Source organism: Lentinula edodes (genome assembly GCF_021015755.1).
Source record: "Lentinula edodes strain Le(Bin) 0899 ss11 chromosome Unknown C8R40scaffold_3, whole genome shotgun sequence".
NCBI classification, from domain to species: domain Eukaryota; kingdom Fungi; phylum Basidiomycota; class Agaricomycetes; order Agaricales; family Omphalotaceae; genus Lentinula; species Lentinula edodes.
In genome coordinates this window covers 576,082-600,554 of record NW_025764309.1, presented here as the reverse complement: position 1 = coordinate 600,554, position 24,473 = coordinate 576,082, and the positions used below count along the sequence as shown (strand labels likewise).

Sequence of the window (24,473 nt, the reverse complement as noted above, 5' to 3'; positions counted from 1 at the left end):
ATCAGGCTTTGCCACGGGAGGCGCCCTTATGCAGAAGCAAGACGATGGCCAATGGCATCCGGTAGCCTTCAGATCAGCATCCATGCAGCCAGCGGAACGGAACTACGAAATCTACGATCGAGAAATGCTTGCTATCATTGAAGCACTGAAGGATTGGAGGAACTTTCTAGAAGGACTCCCTCAACCATTCGACATCATTACGGACCATTCGAACCTCGAATTCTGGCGCACTGCACAAGACCTCACCCGCCGACAAGCCCGATGGGCCCTCTATCTGTCACGGTTTGACTTTCATATGATCCACCGCCCTGGCAGAGTAAACACCCAAGCTGATGCTCTCTCCCGCATGGCAGTTCATCATGTATTGGACAGCGATGATAACCGACAACAGACAGTCCTTAAACCTGGCCACTTCGTAAAAATTGCAGCTTCAATCCTACGGAACCCCTTAGAGGATCGTATCCGGAAAGCCTCAGAATGGGAAGCACAGGTATTGGAAGGTCTCAAAACAGTCAAAGAACACGGACTACAGCACTTGGCCAATGGGATAGCTGAATGGGAAGAGGACAATGGGTTGGTCTACTACCGAGGTCGAGTATACGTACCAGCAAACGACGACCTACGCACTGAGGTACTCCGTCAATGCCATGACCATCCAACTGCAGGACACCCCGGACTACATGGGACACTTGACTTGGTCAGTACCCATTTCTGGTGGCCAATGCTGCGCTCTTTTGTGGAGAAATACATTGAGGGATGTGAGGTTTGTGCCTGTAAGAAGATCCAACGACACCCACGGGCCGTAACTCAACCATTAGATGTACCATCCGGTCTATGGGAAGAGGTAGGGGTTGACCTGATAACACAGCTACCTAACTCCCAAGGCTACGATGCTGTCTTGGTCTGCACAGACCTGTATGGAAAACAAATCCATGCTATTCCTTGCACCAGCTCCATCACAGCCGAAGGCGTTGCCGATATTTACTATCGAGAGATCTTCTGCCTCCATGGTCTTCCTCTTCACTTTAAATCCGACCGTGGACCCCAGTTTGCAGCTAAACTCATGCGATCCCTTCTCGCTAGGCTAGGAATTAAATCAGATCTAACCTCCGGATACCGTCCTCAGTCTAATGGCCAAACCGAACGAGCAAATCAGGAAGTAGAGAAATACATCCGCCTCTATGTAGGACGACGACAAGATGACTGGGCAGAGCACCTTCCCATGGCGGAGTTTGTGATTAACTCACGGACTCATTCTGCGCTAGGCATGTCCCCGTTCGAGCTAACCTATGGCTATCTTCCCCTGTTCAATATCCCAGTGGGCCAACGCAGCGGTATTCCAGCTGTGGATGACCATATACGGATTCTCCGAGAAGCGCAACAAGATGCCGGAGCTGCCTTACACCTAGGAAAGAAACAACAGAAGGAGGGATACGAACGCGGGAAGCGGAAAGCTCATCAATTTAAAGTTGGAGACCTAGTTTGGCTCAGTGCAGAGGACATTAACCTTCAACTTTCCAGTGAAAAGTTAGGAGATCGACAGCTTGGCCCTTATCGCATTCTGGAGAAAATTGGCCCTTTAGACTACCGCCTTGACCTTCCCCTATCCCTAGATTGCCTCCATCCCGTCTTCCATGTTGATAAACTATACCCCTGGAAAGGTAACTCCATTAATGGCGAAATACCAACACCACCAGAGCCGGTATACTTAGAGGATGAAGACGAACCGGAATACGAAGTAGAGGAGATCTTAGACAGCCGGGTTCGATGGAAGAAGTTGGAATATTTGGTTAAGTGGAAAGGTTACGACGCAGGGCACAACTCTTGGGAACCCGCAGCCAACCTCAGTCGAGCACCAAAAATTGTTCGGGCCTTTCATAAAAAACACCCAACAGCGGCAAAGCCTTGACCATCGAGGGCAATGGTCATAAGGAGGGGGGTAATGTCATAAAGTACGCAGCCCCTATCATTTTCCTTTTCTCACCGTCTCGACGCCTTTACTTGTACGATACATCATCCCATCACTGTCAAACCCCCATCGATTACTGATCCACCTGACCCATCTTCTCCTTCTATTGGCTTCCGCCACCTTCCTTGTTCCTAAACTGTACAGTATTACATCGTTGTTTCTCGCAGACCGGATTATGTATATATAGCCAACCCTCCACAGCCTGGTCCCTTATCTTGACCTCTCTGTCATTATCTGGGACCAGGTATGTGCTTACTTATTATTACCTATGACTACGATACTCAATATATCTCTGTCATTATCTGGGACCAGCCTGCCGCCGTTCTGCTTAGTCGCTCCGCCTTGTTGCCTTGTCCAGTTGCTCCGCCTCACCGTTCTGCTTAGTCGCTCCGCTTTCCCGCTCCGTTAGTCACTCCGCCTCTGCCGCTTCGTGACAAGGGGAACGATGTCAATTTCCCCAGCCAAACCTTGGAAGAAATCTGGTAGTCGGGTAATAGTCTGACGAAAAATTTAGTAAACAGTTCCTACGCACGTAAATCCTTTTTTTACCTTGCTGGCTATGTATTCCAGAGTATCTTCCAGAGCAATATATAAAAGCTCGTAAGGTTCTGGATACCTTCTCATATCAGCTGAAGCGTATACGTGAAACTGAGACGTGTTGGTTTTTTTTTCTTCCGTTCTTCTAAGCAAATGGGGATGGATATCTGTTGGCGCATTTTTGCCCTATATAACCCTTAGCTCAGATTCTGAAATAAGAAAACTCCGAAAGCTTACGTTAACCCCGTATTTAGCGTGGTAGGAAAAATGTAGAGCAGTGAAAGCAGTATTGGAGGAAGAATCCGTAGTCTTCAAATCCATGCCAAACATAGACAAGCTGGCTGTTTGACACCAGGCCTTTAGAGAATTGAACAGATTGGTCCGGACTTCTGAACTGAGAGTCCCATCGATGTGGAAAATCAATTTGCCGTCCTGATCCCGCAGGTTAATCTCTTTCCTATATAAGCACAGAGCAGAAACTTAGCACTAATAATACGGAGAATGAATTTATCTTACCCTGCGATAATATGTTGAGGGACTTTTAGCCATTTCTGATTTTTTCTAATCTTTCCCGTAACCTGGTCGTATCTATCCTTCAGCTGGAGGGAAGTTAGATAATGATCCAAGAAGCGGGTAATAAGAACAAACTTTTTCTGCCAACTCTTCTGTATTTCCAGGACTAATAGCTTTCGAAGCTGCTGCGCGTTTTTTTTCTGTCCAAGTTTTACGTGAAGATATTTTAGCTGGAAACGGGTTACTCTTTCCAATCGAATCTTCTCTGAACCAACTCTTCAATTGAAGGATATTACCCTCCTCAGGACTCCCTCCGTAGGAGCTAGCAAACTGATTATCTGATGTGGAAAATCCTTCTCCCCTCTCCCGATAGTCGAAATCTAGTCCAGGTTCCCAGGCGTCCAAGTCTTGGTCCATGTCTTCAACCCCAGATGACTGGGTAAGGTATCGGTTCCCAAGGTTGTTAAAAGAAATAGGATCGTCTCCTTCCTCTGGTGCAAAAGATAAAACTGGTTCCCATATTTCTTCTTTATGTGCGAGATTGAATGAGGCCCTGAAAAATTAAAAGATTACTGTTAGCGTATTGAGGGAAAACAATGAAACCACCTTTGGTGAAAGCTATCAAAATACCGATCACTGGTTACAAGGTCCTGGCAGAGAAGAATTTTGGGAATGTTTTTCCGTTTTTGAATAATAGGAGAATATAATGTGGGGATCTGAAGAGGAATCAATTTTTGTAATTTTGCGATAGCGGGAACTAGACGATCTGCCACAAATGACCTAGGTACTAAAGAGTTTTGAGGAATTTTGTTCGTTCTTCAACTATACACTCACAAGGGTTATCTGGCCACCGTAGGTCGTTACACAGAGCAAATAATACAGTACTGCTAACTGCTTTCGATCTTAATTTAGAAGTTAAACCAGGTTGTCCAGCTATTATCAACAAGAGATAGATAGAACCTTTGAATCAAAATTAATTACTCTGTGACCGCTAGAATTGAGCCTTTCCACTTACCGGCTGAAGCTAGACGCCCCCAGCGTGAGCCCGCGTTCAACCAATTATGCATATTATTTCGGGTTATACCTTCGCTTACAACGCTAGTGATTGCGGGATAGGCACTTGAGAGTGGGGCCCCGTCCTTGGAATTCTCGTGAAGTATACTGTAATGAGCCTTGAAAAACAGTTCCCAAAAACTCAGTAAAAGCTTACCTGTTCACTTTTGCTGCCAGAAACAGTTCGCACATCATTCTGACAAAGGTAGCCCCAGTATCTATCTTTTCAGCCCTACTACATCTTTGAGCTAGATGAAGCAAGGAGTAGCTACTCAGCGCTCCGGATGCTTCCTCCCAATCCACACAAGCCACAATTCGTAGGATATCTTCTGCCCAAACATCAGTTCCCCAACCAGCCCCCCCAGTCAAACGCAACATTAACCCCAAAGATGCATCGGTAACCTCTTTGGGTGGAGCGCGGGGGTGAAGGCTGGCTTCATAAAGAAACTGCTGTCCAGTATCCTCCTCCTCCTCCTCCCCCCGTTCTCCTGAAGCCAGGTTGGTCCGATGATTGACTCGCAGTCTCTTGCGTGAAGCGGAGGCCCCGTTACGATTGCAATCTGGTCTTGCGTCAGCTACCCCTGGTACCGCTACCCTGGCAGGAACCTCTTCCCCAAGAGATTCACGTAAACGTCGTCGCTTGCGGGAGGCTGGATCTTCGTGTGCCGTGGCAAAATGAGAAGAAACAGGATCAGTACGTGAGCCTGGCTGCCCTGCAGTAGAGTTGACTAAGGGCCCCCTCTGTTCCTCCTCTGATAGGGATAAGATTAGAGGGTCTAAGTCTGAGAGGAAGATTGCATCCTCCTTCTGATGAGAGTCACAGGCCCGGCGGGTATCGAAGTCGGGGTCATCCAATTCGCGGTCGCCCAATTCGCAGTCGTCCCGTTCGCGGTCATCCAATTCACGATCATCCCATTCGTGGTCATCCAATTTGCGATCGTCCCATTTGCGATCGTCCCATTTACGATTGTCCCGTTCGCTAGGTTCGCTATTGTCCCGTTCGCTATTGTCCCGTTCGCTATCGTCCCATTCACGTTCGCCCAATTTGCAGTCGTCCAATTCGCGGTCGTTGAGAAGCTCGTCTAGGAGAGCTTCAAGGAGTGAGTCAGGGTCTGCAGAATCTTCGCGATGCTGGTCGCTGGGGAAAGGGTTCTCGTTGGCAAGGCTGGGATCTTCTTGTGGCTCGTAGTCTGCCTCGCTGTGCTCGTAGTAGAATGGGTGGCCGAGGAGCGCTCCATCCTTAGCTTTGCCTTGGTCTAAGGCCTTGGGGAGCGCGCCCTGCGCGTAGTTGTGGGTGCTGTTGCTGGTGTTGTGGGCGTTGTAGTTGTTGTAGTTGTTGTGGTTGCGGGAGTTGGCGCCAGTATCCGGAGCGTAGTTCGCTGCGCCGGCGTCATCCCGCAGACCTTGGCCTTCTCCTCCCAACTCTGAGCCAGCTCCGTAGTCAGAGGTAGAAGCAGGAGAAGGAGGTCTCGAGAAGTTCTGGAAAGCTTAACTTAGCAGTTTCCCCAGGATAGTCAGGAGTGATTGCGTACCTCTGGAGCCAAATCTGAGTCTGCTACCTGGATTCCCACCTCACAAGTTGTCCTAGGCTGTGAAAGGAGCCCAGGAGACCTAAGTCTAGCTCTAGCCAAAGAAATACTGCTGGTCCTAGGGAGTCTCTCTGGGGAAGGAGATGGGGTAGGAAAAGAAGGAGCAGAGGAATTGAGGGCCAGTTGAGCTTGAAGGCAGGCAGGCAGAGACTTCAGGTCATCAGAAAGATGGGAGCCTTGAAGAAGAAGAAGGGTATGAAGAGCCTGCAGTTGAGTTACAGAAAGACTGAGATCAGCCATAATTAGCCTGTGAATTGAGCCAAGAAGGTGGAGGCCGAAAAAGGCAAACCTGTCTGAAATCCCTGCTTTGCCTAATTGAGCGTCCACTTCCAAAGCTGTGCAGCTATAAGCGCCAGATAAGCGCGCGCCTAACCCAACAAACTTGAGATTGAAGAGCAGAACTTGCTCCTTGCTATCGCTTGGTCTAATGGCAAAGGTCAGCCACCTGACTGGCAGGATTTCATTGGCATCATCCTTCTGCTGCTGATCACAATACCGACTCGGACGACCGTAAATAAATTGTATCTCTGGACACCAACCTCCTTCCAGTTCAACCTTTGTCCCACCTATTTACGATTCCCCACGAGTTTTCAGCTGCCCCGGATGTAGGTTGGCCTGATATATTCAACTCTGGTGTTCTAGTGCTTTCTCCGGGTGAAGAGAAATTTTCGGAGCTTCGGGAACTCTTAAAAATGAATGGAAGTTGGGATGGTGGGGTTCAGGGAATTCTCAACGAGTGGAGAGGAGATAATTGGAACAGACTTAGCTTCACGTACAACACTACTCCAATGGCAGCTTACACGTAAGTTTCGCAACTCCCTTGGATACAGTGCCGAGTATACAGCAATACGCTTCCTGACTTGGGCGTCAACCCCCGCCCATTGTACCTTTTGATAGCGAAGATTACCGGCGAGGGAAAAAGAGCTGGGATGAGCAAACTGATGCTAGTAGCCGAGATGGAGACGATGAAGACAATACCGACTCGGATGATGATGAACGATCTGAAAGAACGTGGGTTCGCACCCGCCATGGCAACCACGTTGGCATTAGAAGGCGTTATAGTAGAAGACGAACTGCTTCTGGCTGGCGGTTGCACAGCTGTGGGTGATTCCTTAAATCCAAACTCGCGAGAAGAAAGAGGATCTAGAGTCGGAGAAGTACGTGAGTTGGATGCGTCATTCAGTGGTAGTGCTCTTGGAACTGATGATGTGTCCATGGGGGTGGTCTCGAGTTACCCGTCTGGAGCGTTAGAGAGCTTCTTCTCGGGCTTCCAATTTTCTGATCTTGCAATAGTTTTGGTGCGTTCGATACCTTTGGCTAATCCACAAGAATAGAAACTTAAACGGCCTGCTCCCGCATTTCTGGAGAAATATTTTGAACGCCACATACTGGATATTCTTTCTTTTTGGATTTCACACCTTAACTCACCGATGAACCTAGACAAGCCAGATACAGGAGTTTCGTTGTCACTATCGGCGAGTCGGCTGACCACTCCGCAAGGCCCCAAGGCTCCGCCGTTGGGTCCTTTGTGTAATACATCAAACAACTTGATGATCACTTCCCCTCCTTCGTCTGCTGGTCCTGTATCGCCTCACGAAGGACAGCCTATCCCCTCAGTAGTGTCTTCCAGAAAAGCTGGGCGAGTGTTTGACCTTGCAAGAGGTGTCGAATTGTTCAAACGTGGATCAGAGGAAGTTTTGGCTAGGTTTCTAAAAATGAGCTCATGGGAGGAAGAGTCCTCTCCTCAGTGGCGATTCGGTGCTGTCATTGTAGTAGTATCTCATTTCTGAATTACGATTATTGTCTTTTTCTTTTTTTCCTGTTGTATGTCTTCCTGCGTTTTGGTCGCATCTCATCTCTCCTGCTTCCCTACTGTCTGAAGACTGTTTCATCCTTTTTCTATTCTCGCTGTGTCGCCCTCTTTATGAACGGGCCTCTTCACTCTTTTAGATCAAAACACTCATTAGATTTTCATTTCACGAACCACAAGATCTAACTGTCTACGTCTCTACATCGCGTTCGTATCAACCCCACCTGTTAACCTCCATAGCCCCTCTTTTTCTTTCTTTGCGTGTGTGCCAAGTGCAAGTTGCGTTCTTTCTTGGTTCTTCCGTTTGCATATTTTCAAGCGAATTTTCCCTTCAGGAATCTCTTTATACCCCAATTGCAGTTCCATATTTTAATTTGAATAAAATAGTCAACGTTGGTGTTAAGATCATGTACACCGTGTAACCGTGCCAGAGCCACAGGGTGTCTAAGTGCGGAAGACGAGTGGGACAGTAGTGAAGTTATTAACAACACCGCCATTACGCCGTTAGTCCCCGGAGATCGAGAGTAGAGAAGGGAGGAACTGAGAAGCAGCCAAGTCGGAGCGGCGGTATTGCCGGTGACGAGGAGCGAGCCAGAGGACGTCTAGTCCTAAGGTAGCGCAGAGAGTACTTCAAGGCGTTGAGCCTGAAGACTTAGAGAGCACAGAGTAGAAGAGGGAATCTAAGTCGATCTAAGTTGATAATTAAACTGAGGAACTACAGTAGCGTACAAGCAGTATTTATATCTACGGAGCGGCGCAACGGTGCGGAGCGCCAGACTAACTACTAGGAGTTATACGTGTAGTCCTGCAGGGTAAAGTAAAAGACAATAAGAAGGAACTAGAGTGAATGGGTATGTGTAGCGAGAAAGAACAATAAGGAAGAGATTACAATAAAAGGTAGATCTTCGGAATACCGAACGGCGACATGGAGGCCCGAGGCATGGGCTTGACAGTTGGATGTTGAATCCATGGCGACACGGGCGTCAAAAACCATACTCATTCTTGCTCTCACCTGTTCACAAGATAAAAGTTGATCCCTCTCTCAAGCAACACATATCCAGATAGACACAGATTTAGGGCTATGAGTACTGAGTACGGAGTATATAGTTCAAACTTCAGCTAGAAGTAAGTTAACGGCGATTAGAAGAAGGGCTTGAAGTACAGAGGGGTTTACCTACCGTTCCCTGGAGCTGGACCTCTTCTAGGGACGTGGTATATGTCCTCAATTGAAGCTACTGCTTCTTCCACCAGTTCCTTCATCCCAGGATAATCGCTTTTCCTTGATAACCAATTCAACATGCGTGCTTTGCAAGACGGATTTACTTTGGGGAAATCTGTGTTTTGTAGTAGTTCAAGAAGCTCCCTGTAGGTGAGAGGCTTCTGGAAGTGAAGGAGAAGATAGCCAATGTTCTCTTTCCAAACCAATTTCCAGGCCTTTTGACATTCTTTATGGGTTAAACAAAGATCAGCTTCTTCTTGCTGGTCCTTATCTGCGAGTTTGAGAGCAAACGACCTCTGAGATACTTGGGTGAGTAAACGCTGAATGTTCTCCCGGGTTCTAGCTATGGTCGGATAGGCAGCTGCTATCTGCTGAGCCTCAGAGTTCGTTATTTCACCAAGAGGCCTCCGGATAAGATCCTTGACTGCTGGACCAACCCAATAATGAACCTCTGGAAGGTGATGAAAATCACCAACCAGTTGTAACATCCTAGCAGAAGGTAGACGTAAACTTTCCAGACCACTGACAGCGTAAGAAATCCCATCCTCGGCCTTCAAGGTTGAAGAGACCCTCAGAAGATTCACCAGACTTTCTTCCGTTATCTTGAAAGGTCGCCACTCTCTACCGTAACATAATTAAAGATAATAATTGGGGAAGGAAAAAAAAAGTTACCTATCATGAATCCAATCAAGGAAACCAGTGAATTCTCGAGTTGTGAAAGGCAAGATCACTGGATTTTCTTCCGTCCCTTCAACACTGTCTAACACCTGGGTCAAGAAGTTGGCCAAAACAGGAGCGTGAAGCTCTAGCGAAGACAAATGGAGTTTGAATCGAGAATAAATGGCCTTGCCTGTCTGAGATCCAGTCAGTGATTTTACAAGTTTATTTAAATACATCTTGAAAGTGTACTTCGTCGATCTCTTGGGTCTCGATAACCACCATGCGATTGTTATGATAAAAATCCACAACATTCACAGAAATTTTACACTCTGCTTTGTCAACCAACATTTGGTTCTCGATATCCTCTGTGGATCTGGGCTTAGGTTTGGGATGGTCGGCCATCTGATTTAGTAGTAGTAGATGAAGCTCTGACTTTTGCGTCACAGTGACAGTCACATCTTTCCTTCTGGACTCTCACCTTCTACCGACAGAATTTTTCTCTAACAGCCACATCAGTTTGCAAATAGTACAGATCAGCTTCCATGTCTACTGCTCAGCCAAAATCCACCCCTCTATCTTCAAAACCCTCTGTTGTTACTGATAAAAGTCAGGAAAACCAGCAGCTCCTTCAGGTGGCTCAATCTTCAGTTTGTCGCTCATGCAACATCAAACAAAGCAGTAAGTTTCTGGCCTTATCTCCATTCTGGTTTCTTATCTCAAGTCTTTCTGTGCTCTGCTATACAGATGTCAAAGTTGAGCAATTTTGGAAGAATTTTCCCCAGGAAGCCACCGAACAAGCCAGTAAGCTACCAATATTTTTACTACGAGATTCTGCAGTATTCAGCTGCCTTTTGTAGATATTCAGAGAGTCAACATCTGAAAAGTCTTAGTTTTCTTATCTACCGCAGTGAGTAAATTTCATGGGGACATATAGCGTATAGACAACTCATAGATTCTCTTTGGGGCTAGTGAATCATCTCCAATTTTCCTTACTTCCATTACCCTTTTCCCAGTTATTTGTTGCTGTAGTCATTGCCATAGTCATCACCGTAAATTAAAAAGGTTTCACTGAGGAGTAAGGTTCCTGGTGAGGGAGCACACCGTTATGTAGGTACAGCTTGGACACTTCCCATTTGAGAGATGTTCTTATTACCGTAAACTATACAGTTATACCTATGTACCAAGCTGACAGTGTATTAAGCTCCCTCAGTGGCTTTGCAGACGTCATAGCAAGACACTTAGGATACTCTGACAATACAATAGCAATGAAAACTGTATATGATAGTGTCGTACCTATTGGAAATTTGGAGGCTATAAATGTTTTCTGAGGAGAACAGTTTTTCGGGAACATGAACAAGTTCTTTACTACAAAAGCAAGAAAAGCAAGTTTTCTGCTGGTTTGAATAAGTGCTGGAATCCAAATAATATTTTCTGCGGCAGATTGTTCTTTTGTGCTGAACAAAAAGAATTTGCGCTGACAAGAAAAAGTCGGGCGCACCGTGAACAAGTCGCGCTCATGTGAAAAAGTCGGGCTACCGGGGAAAAATTCCCGCGGATTTTTTCGCCACTTGGACTAGCATAGTTCCTCAATGAGCCTACTTATCTGATATCCAAACAGCGCCGCCCGCTACTTTGAACGCATACTAAGTCCAGGACGTAAGTAAAATTTTTCCTGCGAGAGAATGGTCAAAACAGTTGAGTATGTAGCATAGAAGAAGTACAAAACTATGCGCACGAGCGCCTTGATCGTACGCCTTGTGTTTGAGACTAGGTGAGAATCCGTGCTGGTTTCCCTAAAATTTCCCATCGCTTGCCCCGTCCTTTTCGTCGTACGTCGTACAGAGCTCGAAGAAAACTGCATAGTTTACTATAGATTACATCGTCCTTCTTCCCTTCTCCGTCCCCTCATCCTACACCAGCCCGGTTACTCACCGTACTCTTAGTCCAGACATCGTGGACTTTCTTTATCCTGAAGTACTTCACACCTATTACCAAGTTCTTTCTACAATTGTTTGAGTTAGTCGTTTACTCCCGAAACGTGAGTTTGCTAGTAGGCAGTCTATTTGTAAACGGCTCTAGACGGCTGTTTATACAGTTGTTCCATTTGTTCAGAATTTCTCGTGCTGAAGGGAAACCTTTCCCATTGATAACTGAGAACTCTTGCGTTCAATCGCGGGTTCCATATATCAAGTCTGAGACTGTATATAATGTGGTATAAGCGTGAATCACCTTTCTTTTGGTTGCCATCTTTTATCTTCAAGTTCGGCGAGGCCGCTGCTAAGGATTTCTCCGAACGATGGTCTTAGTCATTCCGTGTGTTTGTCTTGCCATATTTCCTCCATTCCAGGGCCTCGGCATTCAGTGAGCATGTATTCCATGGATTCTTCAATTTTACAGAAGGAACAGATCCCCTTCCGTGGTTCTTCTGTGCGATCCCAGAATTTCCCTGCCATGTAGGCTGTCATCTAGCTGAAGTATCGGACTTGGCGGGAGAAGTCGAGGTGTCGCCAAAATCGACTAGTTGGCCCTATGAGATCCTTGAACATCGACCTCTAAAGAGGTTGCGGGAATAGTAATACTAATCAGATATCGAAGCTTCTGACCCCCGGTACTTTGAATAACGACTCAGCCTCATTAATTCAGCGGAGCAGGGTACAATCCGATCAACTCAGCAGATATCTTGATAATACTTAAACGTTGTGCTTCTTCCCTCCTTTCCTTATCACCAACATGTCGAAAACCGTCACTCCATTCAGCGGCCAGCTCATTACATTCTCCACCTCCGTACCCTTTGCGGAGGTGACCGCCCGCCTTGAAGCCGCGGTCCACAAGCCCGCTGCGAGTGCCCAGTGGTTCCCGACGATGCGAGCTGCAAAGTCTAAGGAGGACGTCGCTAAAGGGTTACACGATATCATTGGGGATGATGATTTTATGTGTGTAATCTTTCAATCCAGCGTGATTCGTCCATCTCATCTGTCATTCCTAGCTATTTCTTACAACTCCCCCACAACTGGGTGAACTTTTACAAACCTGGGACTGGCTCCGTGGTCGTCTATGTTATCGGAAACCCTGTCATCGCTCAAACTATGATGGTGGAGGACATCCGCGCATCATTCAATATTCCTCCTCGTGTATTGGTGGTCGAGAAAGAAAATGGTGCAGGAACGGAGGTACATTACCATCTTCCATCAGCCGTCTATGCTATATCCGACAACGCAGCTCTGAAAGCTGCAGCTGAATCCTTGGACGGAAAACTCGAGGCCCTCATCAGAAAAGTGATATCAGAGTCACCGGATTCATCCTCTTTATAAACCCCAAAGGTTCAATGTGTAGATGTATAGGTATATCAATTTAAAAATCTTGCAATTATAGTTATATGCAGAGGAATTGTATGTTGTATGAAATCATCTTGACTGCATAGATTTATGATCTGTGCTCGTTACATCGAACCGAGGCTGCTACTAATATTGTGCCTTTTCCCATCGCGATCCCTCAATTCTTCAAGACCAAAACCCTTCAAAATTTGCCTCCGAAGCTGTAGGGAGCTGAGGCTTTATATCCATGGTACGGATCTCGCCGATCCCGTTGCTCGTTCTGGTTGAACGGTACTGGAAAAGAACATCAAGATCAGCCAGATTTTAAGGGAACTATTCACGACACACACTACTTGATGCTGGATTACACCTTGATTGATTCTCGACCGTAGAGGCATAATATTGTGCCTTCTTCGGGTAATGTTCATAGTCTCCTTTCACGTCGTCCCCTGAGTATATATGATTTGCAACATGAGAATTTGTGGGTCGCGGAAATACCGGAGGTAGTGCTGGTTCTCTTGGATCGGAGAGGTTGCTTTCTTGCATTTCTGACCGGCCTATTGGAAGTTGATCGATGAAAGACTTTGAGGACATTCCAGTCTTCTCGTCCTCCGAGGTTGAAGCCTGCTGCCTACCCCTCCGACGCCGCAATGGAGCAATTGCAGGTCCACGCATATGGAGATACGTCTCACGAATTTCACGGATTCGATCTTTGCTCTCCATATCATCATCTTCTGCTGCCTTCACCTTGGTCTTCCGCCCACTCCCTCTTCGTACAGGAGAAAATTTGTAGTTCGGATATTTCTCGGTATGTAGTTTGAGCGCTTCCGCCGATTTTGCGTGCCATTTTCGCTTTTCCTCTACAGGCATTAGATTCCAAACTTCGCCGGCTACCTGACTAAGTGTCTGCTGGCGCTTTTCAACAGAAGGAGGAATGACATCTCGTTTCGAGAAATCCGATCTGAAAAGCATAAATGCATTTGGAGGTCGAGGGATGTGTTCCATTTGGCTGTTGAAAGGAGGTGGGGATGGGGATGATAGTGGCGGAGTAGGTATAGGACACAGGGAAGGAGAGGGAGCCGTGGAAAGATGTGGGACGTCCTGATAATAGTGTGCTAAGTCACAGTCGACTGGAAATCTGATTCGTGGAACAGAAGGCAAAGGCGCGTGTATGAGAGAAACTGGAACCGCAGAAGCAGAAGAAGACTCGGTCCTTTGTGTGCAATTGTAAGGATCCGCGGAGGGTTCCTCCTTTGAAGTCATCTATATACAGAAGAGTATTAGCAATGCGTACTGCTAGGCTGGAAAACTGGTACTGACCGGGCTTATTGAAAAGACCACCAAGTGGTTGATGTGTAGGTACTAGAGTATTGATCGCTCACCGGCAGCGTGAAATAATCCCAACGGAGAGAACTCCCGATGTGAGGCCTTTATACTTGCCGTCCCAAGCAATTTCAGTCGAAAATCTGCCATAAACGTTTGTAGGTCAAGAAACGAGGTTTTGTCGTACAAAAGACCCTTCATGTGATAACATAGCAAGAAAACCAAAAAAGTATCAAGACGCGATTTGCCGACGTCGTCTACACCGATGCGATAGCTAAAATACCGTCAATGTTTCTTTCATTTCTTTGTTGGTGCCTTGCTTGTCGATTCTTGTGTGAGCTTGATGAGATTGAGATGATTGAGTGAGATTGAGTGCCTTTGCCGTTATTGAAAGGGCGTACATCCCTGGTCAGTTTCTAAATTAGGATGAACAAAGAGCAGTACAGTCGTATAGTGATTATAGATACTGCCAAATAACTAGATGAGCAAGAAGAATCGAAAGTAAGATCTGAGTGGTTCATGTAGATGAACCAATGATAGTAAATTAGGAGCATATAGGACCTCCAGGCTAGATCTAGCGACAAGTACTCCGAATGGACTCGGAAAAAAGGGAAGGAAACACATACATATCGTAAAAGCCCCTCTAAAATGTGATCCATCGTACCTCTGACGCGGCCTTTCTAACGCGATTCATAATGGCTAATCCCTCTTTTGTTTCGGTAACCTCCTCGATCAAGATCATATCCACACCCTGTTGGTCAAGGGTCAAAAGACCGTCAAAGAGACGCCGTGCGGTGACCGAAGGGTCATCCACGGGTCCAAGTTCGTATCGACGCCATTCGATACCATCTACCACGGGAAGGGTCAAGGTCCCCAAGATGGAGTTTGTGAGAACGAGAACACCGACTTTAACAAATGCTGAAGGTTCCATCTCATTCTTTAATGAGATCAAAAACGATTCAGCCTTTGACGGAACAACTTTCTCGGGAGGAGCAGATGTAGTCATTAAGAGCGTGACTGGAGCAGCGGGAGAGTAATGTCTGTATTTCATGCCCGGCGTCGTGGGTGCTGCTTCCAATTCCTTATCACGATAATCACGTCGATGTACGAGAACCTGGGGAACAAGCGCATGATCCTGGAAGCCCTCCTGTAATGTCTCTTGGATGTCCTCCACACTGATTCCACCTGGTCTGAGTACCCGAATTTTGCCGTCTTCTTGTAGGCCATCGACGACTGTGCTTTCCAGGCCAACATCACACGCACCGCCGTCTAGGATCACATTCAGTTTCCCGCTCAAGTCACGACGGACATGTTCAGCTGTGGTCGGACTGGGCTTTCCAGAAGAGTTGGCGCTCGGTGCTGCAACAGGCGCGTTCACAAGCGCGATCAAGGCGCGGGCCACGGGATGAGAAGGCATGCGGATAGCAACGGTGGGCTGATTAGCCGTGATGATAGAAGGGATCGTGTTTGGGTCGCTAGGGAATAATAAGGTCAAGGCACCCGGCCAGAATCGTCTCATAAGCAGCTCATATGACTGGGGCATTTTAAACGACGAAGGAAGTAAAGTGTGTAACATGTCAGGAGAGGATACATGAACGATGAGAGGATTATCTGGAGGTCGACCCTTGACGGAAAATATGCATGAGGCTGCAGAACTATCCAAAGCCAGTGCGCCCAAGCCATACACAGTTTCTGTTGGGAACGCAACAGGCTGGAGGTCGACGAGATTTTTAGCAGCGATGGATAACGAATTCAATGTGTCCTGAGACGTGACTTTGGGTTTGCCGGTAGAGTCAAAGGAGATAGATGTAGGATCACAGCGAAGGACCTGCGTCGATAACATCGTTGCGACGCGCCAGCCTTGTATCCGAGCCGTCGAGGCCGGATGAAAAATTGCTCGCATTGTTGTGGGTTGTTGTGCTCCAAAACAAAAGAGAATTATCTGTCGCCGTATGATTGTAAAGTAAAAATTAATTCTGAACTAAAATCTACTTGTCGTTCTCTGGCTGATGAGTTATTGGCATGTCTAGTCCGACCCGACGAGCGGTAGCATGAATCCGTTCTTCAGCAGTCAAGTCCACCAGGGGATTATAACGGTCGAGTAAAACCTAAAAGTTACCTTCAGGCAAATTCAGAGAAAGACTAGCTTGAAACGCACTCTGTGCTCTCGCTGCGCAACCAGAAAGATCAGCGCATTCCTCAAATCCTCTAGAACGGGGTCCGAACGACGAGCCTGCTCAGCCAATCTCCGGAAATTTGAAGAAAGAGCCGGGTTGATTTTGTGAGGAGGAAGAGACTAAAGCCTTCTATTAGCATCTAAGTGAGCTTGGTTTCACGAGAATATACTCACAGATCTCTTCAATTCGCGTAGAAGACCTCGATACACCTGAGTATGTTGAGAGAGCATGTCCAATATGGTTGTTGCGCCGGCACCGCTCCGAAAAGCCGACTTTGCCTGACAAGCGCTCACCAAAATCACGCGCTCTGAAGTCAAAGCTTGTCTCTCTTCTGCCTCGTTTCCCAGCTTGGATATCCATTTCTCGCTCATCGACATTGTCCGCTCGCTGGATCATTGTTCCACACTTGATCACATTGCCCAGCCAAAGCGATATCAGCTTTGGCCGAACATTCGATATAAAATGACGATCAGGAGTGAGGTGGTAATATCAATATTGACCCATCTTAACCGTTGAGCTATTTTTCGAGTAAATGGGCCGCCTCTACAACCAGAATCATGCCTGCTACATGAGGAAAACTTCGGTCAGTCGTTACACCGGGAAATACCACTTGCTATTGACACCATCGTGATAATGGTAGAGCCAAATCAATCTCAATGACTCGCTAAGGAGGGACTCACGTATCTTGGACTCAAAGAAAGCCGCTGACAAGCGAGAAACAATCGAGAAACGCAAGGCTCCATCAGAGACATTCCGGGCCTACATTGGAAATGTAACATTTTGTCTTTCCTCAGTAAACCTTATGCTCATTCAAACATTTTAGATCCATCCTTTGACGACTATTGCAGAGCTCACAGATTGCTTTGAGCACTGCGACGGGCTTAGTGAAATCAGTCTTCGTATAGCTCAAGGTTCCGTGGTACAGGCTACCCCAGACACCCTCATTGATGATTTAGACGTGCAATATGCAGCTATCAAGCTTACGGAATGGAATGGTCTCGTTCAAGTCATGAAAATGAACGGAATGACTCTCAGAGGTCGGAGGCTTGTGGTGAGTCAAAGTTACTTCATTAGTTTGCGTTTCATAATAATGGTAATCCCTCAGATTGGATTAACCAGTGCCATTCTTCCGGAAATGGATCGAATCTTCTATGGTGTGTTTTCCCCTTCTAAAAAATGACATCGGTCTTTTCGCTCAACTATGCATATAGAGCACTATCATGGAGTAGGATCCTTGCGACGCAAAAAATATGGGTAAATTTGCTGATTCTTTTCCTTTAGAAAGTTTGTTGAAATTGGTATTTTTACAGTGGCAGACCTTTGCGTTCCGAGCCCACAGAAATTATTGCCGAGGAAGTCAAACACGGCGACGTAGTCATATGGAGTCTCCTTCAACCGCTTCGCATGCCCATCACTCTGGTGTAGGATGTATATAGTCCCCGAGTCGTAGTCCCACATTCTTAAGTACACTACTAAGTACCTATGAATCCCTTGTAACAAACGCACCTTTCAATTGTAAACCGGTTGTATACGCGTCGGGTTAACTGTCTGAACCTTTTGGACGACTTGCTTTGTTGAATTGTGATTTGTAAGGCAAATTTATAAGTGGGTCCATCTTCCTCTTCCGCTCTACGTATACTCTTTTGGCTGTATGGAATCGACCTAACCACTCATCACCGTACGACACTCGAGGTGAAGTGTCAGATATCTATACACAAATCACTCTCACGAAAGTATGTATTGTTGACCAAATCAGTCTTCGCACTGTTTCACTTTTACGCCATTGTAGTTGCCATCTGTCACCAACAACATGGCTCGGAGTGCTGCTCTCAATCCAGCTTCCATGCCTTTCTTCCCTGGCAATCGATCCACCGACGATGATGGCCTACCTGGTCTAGGTCTTCCCTACCGTCACTCTTTCCAACGGCACGACCAAGACCCCAGTTCCACCTCCTCTGTGTCTGTATCTCCCACAGAATTTCGCTCTGTCAAGTCATCTCCCAGTCCTCCAAGCAAAGAAGAAGTGATAAATACTTCAGTTGGTCGCCCTTCCCCTCCACTCGCGAATGATGGGTCTCGTTCTTCGCCAAGTGTCCGACAGATTGACCCCAACAGACCTTACCCGGGCTTAGAAAACCGGATTCAGAGAGAACCCAGTATGATGGGGGGCTTGGAGGCGTTGCCTGAAGCAGAGGACATCCAAACTACTCCTGGACCCGCGTTAGAACTTTCTTCCCGTGGTTTGACCGGTTTGAGTTTCTTCAATCTCCAGCAGAGCAAAGAGTCGCTTCCGACTCCGACACTACCCGTCGCAATCAACAATGGCAATCACACATCCTACAGTAGCGTTGGTGGTGGATTTACTTCTTCCTCGCCAGCCTCTTCTTTGGACTCCAGTAGCCACTTCGCTGCTAGCGTTGATCTTCAGACTCAGAGCTTTGAAGCGCAACTGAAAGCCTCTCCAATGATCCATGACTTACTCGATCGACTTGTTCGATGTGAGTTCTCCACTCGAGAGATACAGAGGGATTTGGGCGATATGCATCGCAAAGTCAATCTCCTCGTTGAGCGGTCGTTGGGCGCTAATTCTCAACCTGAATTCAAAGATCCTTTTGCCAGCAGCAACACGCCAACTTTCAGTCCGCGTCCTTCCATCGTAAATATTGCGCCTAATCAGTCTGCGCCCGCCGACGACATCTCTACGATCTCGCAACGTTTAAATACTCTTACGTCGTCTGTTGGCCAACTGCTCGCTTTGCAAACGCAGCAGATCCAGACTGCTTCTAGTATTCCGGGACTCCCGCTGATGAATACGGGTGCTGGGTTGGAAGTTAACTCTACGCCAACTATGTTGGGGCATGGATTGCCCAGTCGCTCTGATATAAGGCCATCTCCTCGTCTGCCTAATCCCCCGTTGCGAACTTGGTCAACAGGAACGCTCGATCTTCCTGTTCGGGGAGCTGATATGAATGGTAGTCGTCCCGACGCCCAGTCACGAGGAGACAAACGTCGTTCCGTTTCGGGACTGTTACGCCGAGACTCATCTGGGGTAAGTTATGCTATCTTAAATATTCAGCTTGATTCTCAATAATCTGTGTAGATGGTTGACTCTCAAGGTGATAGCTGGGGCTCGCGAGATTCGGGTCCTCTAATATCCAAGTGGGAACAGCTAACACTTTCACCTGATCTCTTACGATCCTTAAACAAATTTGGGTTAGATTTCATTGTACACTCATGGCATCACTGCTCTAAATCTCGTTCTTCAGTGTCGGACCCCCGAACAAGATCCAGCAACGTGCATTGCCTTTCCTGCTTCGCGGCGCTGATATTATCGCGCAAGCTCCGCCTACCCAAGAACGAATCGCAGCATATGTGATTCCCGCCATCCAGATTGCGATTAACGGCATCGCGAATCAACCGGTCAACCGTGGGCCAATCGTGATCATGATATCCACGACAGTCGACCAAGCCACGCAGGCGCAGAGAATGATCAGGGACTTAGGTGGACCTATTGGCGTTAAATCAGCTTTGGGCGTCGGTACCACAAATACTGATCTCACGCAGGAGTTACGACTTCTTCATCAAAACGTACCCCACATTATCTGTGGTACCCCTCAGAAACTCCATGCTCTTTTCACCTCCTCGGGTGGTCTACCAGGATCTGAAGTAAGATTCCTTGTTTTAGATGAGGTTGACCAACTCATCGCTCGTAATTTACACGAGTTCGTGTTCAATATCGTCAAACTCCTTCCCTCTCCTCGTTCACGGCCTCTTAGCTCCAGTGCTCCTGGTGGCAACATAGTCCCTGGATCCGGTGCATTTGGATCCAACTTCGACCCCAGTGCTACACCCTTCCAAAATAACAACAGTCGAAGGTTTTCCGCTGTTGCTCCATCACCTGATCCTAGTGGTCAAAACACGCCACAATCTGTTGAGCGACAGACAGCGCTCTTTTCCAATACAGTGCCCCAGGATGTCTTGAATCTTGCTACTGCGATTCAATTGCGCGAACCAGTTCGCGTGCTTGTACGACGGGATGGTAATGTTACTCAGGCCGAAGCGTCCCAAGGGGGATCCCGCGGTCTTCGCCAGTATTATCTATACTTAGCGTTTACCGCTGGTAGCAGGGCAGATCCTGCAGCCGCGAACTCTGGTGGTGGTCTTGGTATAATTGGGTCAGGAAGAGGATCTACAAATGCTGAAAGCGTACAAGCACGAGAATGGAAATTAGATGCACTCGCTGACTTATTCGATGACGTAGACGTCCAACAAGCGATTGTTCACGTGGGTGGAATGACTGCTCTGGACTCTGTGGTTTACAAACTAGCCAGCCGAGGCTTGGAGGCTGTCCCACTGGTGAGTTGAGTTCTGCATTGAAGAGCATTTTCTGACTCGCTTCTTTTGAAGCATGGCGACATGAGCCCTGCAACAAAGCTTGCAGCTCTCAATAAATACAGAATCAATACAACTGCGATGATGCGACAACCAGTGACGAAGGTTTTGGTTGTATACGATGTTCAATTAAAAGAAATTTCTCATATCCCACTTGTTATCAACTATGGTTCGTTCATGTTTTTGTGTCTCTTTTGTTTTCCCTAACCGTTTTTATAGATTTGCCTAAAGCAGTCGAAGAATATGCACATCGGTAGAGCTTTTCTTGTTGTCTTTGGCCTGGTTCCTCATTTTGTTGTTGATAGTGTTTCCCCTGCTATTTCTCCTAACAATTATACGCGCGCCGGAGTCGTAATCAACTTTGTGACTGCAACGGGCGGAGACGTCGAAATGCTACGATCCATAGAGTGTTTCTATAAGTAAGGGTTTCCTGATTTCGACGATTTTTGACTGATTGAAAACCCTCATCTCGGTAACAAACAGAATCAAATGCGTGAGTCTTTGTCTGTCTTGAATCTTCATATACTGAAGTTCAGCCTCTCTACAGCCTGAAGTCCCTATGAGTCTACGTGATCTTATTTAATATGATGACCTTGCAATTGTTCATGTATCCCTATTGCACACCCCTAGCTTTCTCTGCTTGTTAGTTCTATATTTTTTACACCTCGCATTCCGATACCCTTCGCACCCTCCGAATTGTCTCGTTACTGAATATTGTTTTGGTGTTTCCTTAAACCTCTCACACTGTATAGCAGCTCTTTCCTCTGTCTCATTTCATTTATATCTGGATCGATGTTTAAACAATCTGGACAATCGATATTTTCAGTGTACCATCTTCACTACAACTTGCTATCTCTCTAAATTGCTCTCCTGACCCAGGACGCCAACGCAAGCAGTTGATTTGGCCTACATGCCCGGAACTAAAATTTTACGAACTGAGTTCGATGAAGAATTAACCAATACAAAAAACTTACTGTGTCATTTCGAGTGTCCATATTGGCTCCAACTTACTGCTGGAATAAAACAAAATTTTTCCATTCTCAAGTCCGACAGCGAGATACCGTCTGTGAGGACTTTTTGAACATATATATAGAACTTGTATGGCTACAACTTACTTGGGTTGACTGTCAAAGGCGGTGAAATTTACCGCGGTAGCGGATTCATCCATCTTGAGAGTAGCGACGCAAGGCCAGTTGTCCGCGTTATCCTTCCCCCATATTTTTACCTGCAAATACCCTCAAAACACACTTTGGCAAAACGGCGCAAAGACATACGGTTTTATCGCGCGAGGCAGTGGCAAAAATATCACCTTCTGGTGCCCATGCACAATCCCAAATGATTCTACCGTGAGGTTTACTTTCATGGACCATAGGTATATAACCTGAGTATACGGTGAGCATACACAACCAAAAAATGATCAACTTGATCACCTCCTCCCTCTGATTTTTGATACAACCTCCAAGAACGGTCTCGAGAAACCGTCAGGATCAATTGGTCATCTGGGCTGAACGCGATTTGCGTTACTGTCAGCGAATGACCTGTCAGAGGTTCGCCCACGGGCTGATAAGTCGTTGTGTCATGGATACGGACTACAGCGTGTTCTGGTGATAATGCTTTACATGCACTTGCGATGTATTGCCGCGAGCTAGAAGTAGCTAGAGCAATAGACTTGTAGGATGAAAATCAATAACAATGCAAACGATACGGACAGATATTGCACCTCATAACCATGTCCAAAAACCTTCTCGACCTCAGGCCAGAGCGTTACGGAGGCTAGTTCCCCTTCAAACGGGCGTCGGAATTCTGGCGCAGCAACAGTGACAGCACCTACAATCAAATGAACAGTTAGGGACGGCAGCCGGGATAGATGTCTTCTTACCATCAGCATCAGCTTTATTTGAGAGACCGAGAGGAGGGACGCTTGCTCCCATGGGTCTGTTTTTCTAAGCCGAATATTGATCATTCAAGATCGAGTGAGTTCAGACGAACCCAACAAACCTCGTTTTCGGAAAATTGGGATACATGTAGGATTTCCATCAGATCTACAAATCGGCGAGGAGCTTCGAAGATTCGAAGTACTTTCTCGTCTGCGATACTGGCAAATTTGAGTTCTTTGAGGAAAACACTTCCAAGTATGTCATATCCATGAACTTGAGGTCGGCCAAGTTCATACCAAGTAGCAGGTCCGTTGACTTGTGGGACTGCACCATGTATTCGAGTTGTTTGGTCAATTCTAAGGTAATATGAGTTGTCATTTTGAAGGGGCAAATATGCATTCCGCACCCCGAAGAAATCAAGAATGTGCCGGTGGAACTCCAGTCCACGCTTTTGACAGGTCCGCGATGACCCCCGATAGCTCCTCCCTCCTCCCAGACTTCATCGTCATCTGTGGCAGAAGGCTTACGGCGCCACCTTCGCCAACCACCAGACCAACCCCACGCCAGTACCTCGTCACCATCGAGCCTCCAAACACCTCCGACGAAACCTCCCAATCTTTGGCCACCAATGTCACCATACCTCTGTCTATTGATCCAAATTGTGCTCGAGCTCGTACGGTTTTCAGGATCCGTCAAGATTGTCGCTGGGGACCAGAGTATGAGAGAGGAATCGGTTGACGTGGAGAGAAGTGTCAGTGTAGATTGCGTTGAGTTTGACGGGCGCCATGAAATTGATGTTACTCCTGCCTCATGTCCAACGAGAAGAGCGTCAAAGGTCACAGAGAAGATGAAGCTGAACAAATTGATCACTATCCTTCCAGAAAACGGGTCCATGCTCACTGTTCTTGATTAGATTTTACAGACAAGATATGTCGTTTGAGAGAGATTTGTCTTCCCCCTTCATCGGCAATCCCAAAATCTCCTAATGATTCCTCAAATGCGTCGAGTAAATCATCGCTCAGACCCTCTTGAGGTCGAGAGATCATTTCCTTCTTGTATACCTCGATATTCCACAACCTGATAGTCGCGTCTTGCGAACCAGATGCAAGAATAAGCGGCCCTTCTGCCTCTGGAGGGCAAAATGCAAGCCCACGGACCCAATCTTCGTGCCCCCCCAGTACTGCAGATTGAACAAACTGCAAGATTGAATATTAATACAAGAGATGCATACAGAAGAACAATTCACCGTGGTCTCAGAACGTGTCCATAGCTGTATATTCTTATCCGTGCCTCCTATGGCAAGAACAAGACCTAAATCAAAACTCAGATGTAGGGCAACCTCAGGGACAGAGTGCACACAAACTATTTGACTGAGGTAGGCGTGCAAAGGCTAAAGCGAGTGGATACCGTCCAGACAGAGAGATCGTCTGTAGATTTTCTACAGCCGTGCCATCTTGAGGCAATTTCCAAAGTTTCACAGTTGCGTCGGAAGAACCTGTCGCAATCCAGTCGTCTAAAACAGCGAGCGCGGATATCGCTTGCTTGTGAGCAGAAAATTTTGCGAATGAGGTCCACTGAGGAGGATGATTGTCATTGATTAAAAGTGCTATCGATACACGATAGTTTAGAGCATGCCTGGGACGTAGATTCTGTTTTTTTCCATATCCGCGCTTCACCTTTATCGTCTGCACTGACAAACGAGTGGGAGTCTATTACACGGACGCAAGTGATCGCCCCGCTGTGCCCTGGGATAGTCATAGAGATTCCCTCATCGTCATTACTCTACAAACCTCTGGTTAAACTCACAATCACGATCACGACCAACAGAGGGAAGTACGCACAATGTCCCAGATACCAATCAAATTGGACGATCCAAATATCACTATTCCTTCAGAAGTAACATCTGAAGCTCCAGAGAAACGGTTTGTTGATGCGGCGATGTACGCTGTCGATATGTTCATCGGAGGTGGATAAGAATAATTTTGCACGCGTTGGCACGTGGCAGATATTGTTTCGCGTCTTGACCTCCACCATGCATGT

At 46.8% G+C, this 24,473-nt stretch overlaps 9 protein-coding genes across 9 annotated transcripts; 4 read left to right on the top strand and 5 right to left on the bottom strand.

Annotated features, from left to right (window-relative positions):
• Positions 1-2,374: 2,374 nt before the first annotated feature.
• Positions 2,375-5,901, bottom strand: C8R40DRAFT_1165981 (uncharacterized protein; the record flags this gene model as incomplete). The annotated part of the gene is made up of 10 exons (XM_046230778.1): positions 2,375-2,467; positions 2,519-2,692; positions 2,744-2,963; positions 3,023-3,105; positions 3,155-3,572; positions 3,650-3,806; positions 3,854-3,979; positions 4,035-4,180; positions 4,230-5,551; positions 5,605-5,901. 10 exons carry the CDS (start codon positions 5,899-5,901, stop codon positions 2,375-2,377), a joined length of 3,036 nt encoding a protein of 1,011 aa, XP_046090834.1.
• A 452-nt stretch (positions 5,902-6,353) lies between these two features.
• Positions 6,354-7,451, top strand: C8R40DRAFT_1065947 (uncharacterized protein; the record flags this gene model as incomplete). Its single annotated transcript, XM_046225710.1, has 3 exons — positions 6,354-6,463; positions 6,506-6,959; positions 6,996-7,451. 3 exons carry the CDS (start codon positions 6,354-6,356, stop codon positions 7,449-7,451), a joined length of 1,020 nt encoding a protein of 339 aa, XP_046090833.1.
• Positions 7,452-8,579: 1,128 nt separating this feature from the next.
• C8R40DRAFT_1165979 (uncharacterized protein) lies at positions 8,580-9,752 on the bottom strand (the record flags this gene model as incomplete). Its single annotated transcript, XM_046230777.1, has 4 exons — positions 8,580-8,590; positions 8,650-9,311; positions 9,363-9,544; positions 9,600-9,752. The coding sequence occupies 4 exons, from the start codon at positions 9,750-9,752 to the stop codon at positions 8,580-8,582; spliced, it is 1,008 nt and encodes a 335-aa protein (XP_046090832.1).
• Positions 9,753-12,080: 2,328 nt separating this feature from the next.
• On the top strand, positions 12,081-12,661 carry C8R40DRAFT_1165978 (uncharacterized protein; the record flags this gene model as incomplete). Its single annotated transcript, XM_046230776.1, has 2 exons — positions 12,081-12,283; positions 12,337-12,661. 2 exons carry the CDS (start codon positions 12,081-12,083, stop codon positions 12,659-12,661), a joined length of 528 nt encoding a protein of 175 aa, XP_046090831.1.
• On the bottom strand, positions 12,610-14,257 carry C8R40DRAFT_442084 (uncharacterized protein). Its single transcript, XM_046235079.1, has 3 exons — positions 13,985-14,257; positions 13,013-13,927; positions 12,610-12,958 (listed from the first exon to the last, which is right to left on the bottom strand). The coding sequence occupies exons 2-3, from the start codon at positions 13,925-13,927 to the stop codon at positions 12,851-12,853; spliced, it is 1,023 nt and encodes a 340-aa protein (XP_046090830.1). The 5' UTR covers positions 13,985-14,257; the 3' UTR covers positions 12,610-12,850.
• A 373-nt stretch (positions 14,258-14,630) lies between these two features.
• C8R40DRAFT_1034235 (YwlC protein) lies at positions 14,631-16,394 on the bottom strand (the record flags this gene model as incomplete). The annotated part of the gene is made up of 4 exons (XM_046223406.1): positions 14,631-15,815; positions 16,024-16,095; positions 16,146-16,283; positions 16,338-16,394. The coding sequence occupies 4 exons, from the start codon at positions 16,392-16,394 to the stop codon at positions 14,631-14,633; spliced, it is 1,452 nt and encodes a 483-aa protein (XP_046090829.1).
• A 302-nt stretch (positions 16,395-16,696) lies between these two features.
• On the top strand, positions 16,697-17,589 carry C8R40DRAFT_1165975 (uncharacterized protein; the record flags this gene model as incomplete). The annotated part of the gene is made up of 6 exons (XM_046230775.1): positions 16,697-16,747; positions 16,805-16,936; positions 16,988-17,215; positions 17,270-17,318; positions 17,376-17,418; positions 17,475-17,589. The coding sequence occupies 6 exons, from the start codon at positions 16,697-16,699 to the stop codon at positions 17,587-17,589; spliced, it is 618 nt and encodes a 205-aa protein (XP_046090828.1).
• A 1,675-nt stretch (positions 17,590-19,264) lies between these two features.
• On the top strand, positions 19,265-21,139 carry C8R40DRAFT_1035346 (P-loop containing nucleoside triphosphate hydrolase protein; the record flags this gene model as incomplete). Its single annotated transcript, XM_046223492.1, has 7 exons — positions 19,265-19,377; positions 19,431-20,520; positions 20,572-20,725; positions 20,776-20,809; positions 20,862-20,975; positions 21,040-21,049; positions 21,104-21,139. 7 exons carry the CDS (start codon positions 19,265-19,267, stop codon positions 21,137-21,139), a joined length of 1,551 nt encoding a protein of 516 aa, XP_046090827.1.
• C8R40DRAFT_441775 (quinon protein alcohol dehydrogenase-like superfamily) lies at positions 21,104-24,437 on the bottom strand. The gene is made up of 14 exons (XM_046235078.1): positions 24,275-24,437; positions 24,069-24,215; positions 23,797-24,007; positions 23,680-23,744; positions 23,334-23,629; positions 22,840-23,286; positions 22,555-22,789; positions 22,436-22,499; positions 22,277-22,383; positions 21,987-22,224; positions 21,831-21,937; positions 21,672-21,781; positions 21,531-21,620; positions 21,104-21,476 (listed from the first exon to the last, which is right to left on the bottom strand). The coding sequence occupies exons 1-14, from the start codon at positions 24,392-24,394 to the stop codon at positions 21,353-21,355; spliced, it is 2,361 nt and encodes a 786-aa protein (XP_046090826.1). The 5' UTR covers positions 24,395-24,437; the 3' UTR covers positions 21,104-21,352.
• Positions 24,438-24,473: the final 36 nt, after the last annotated feature.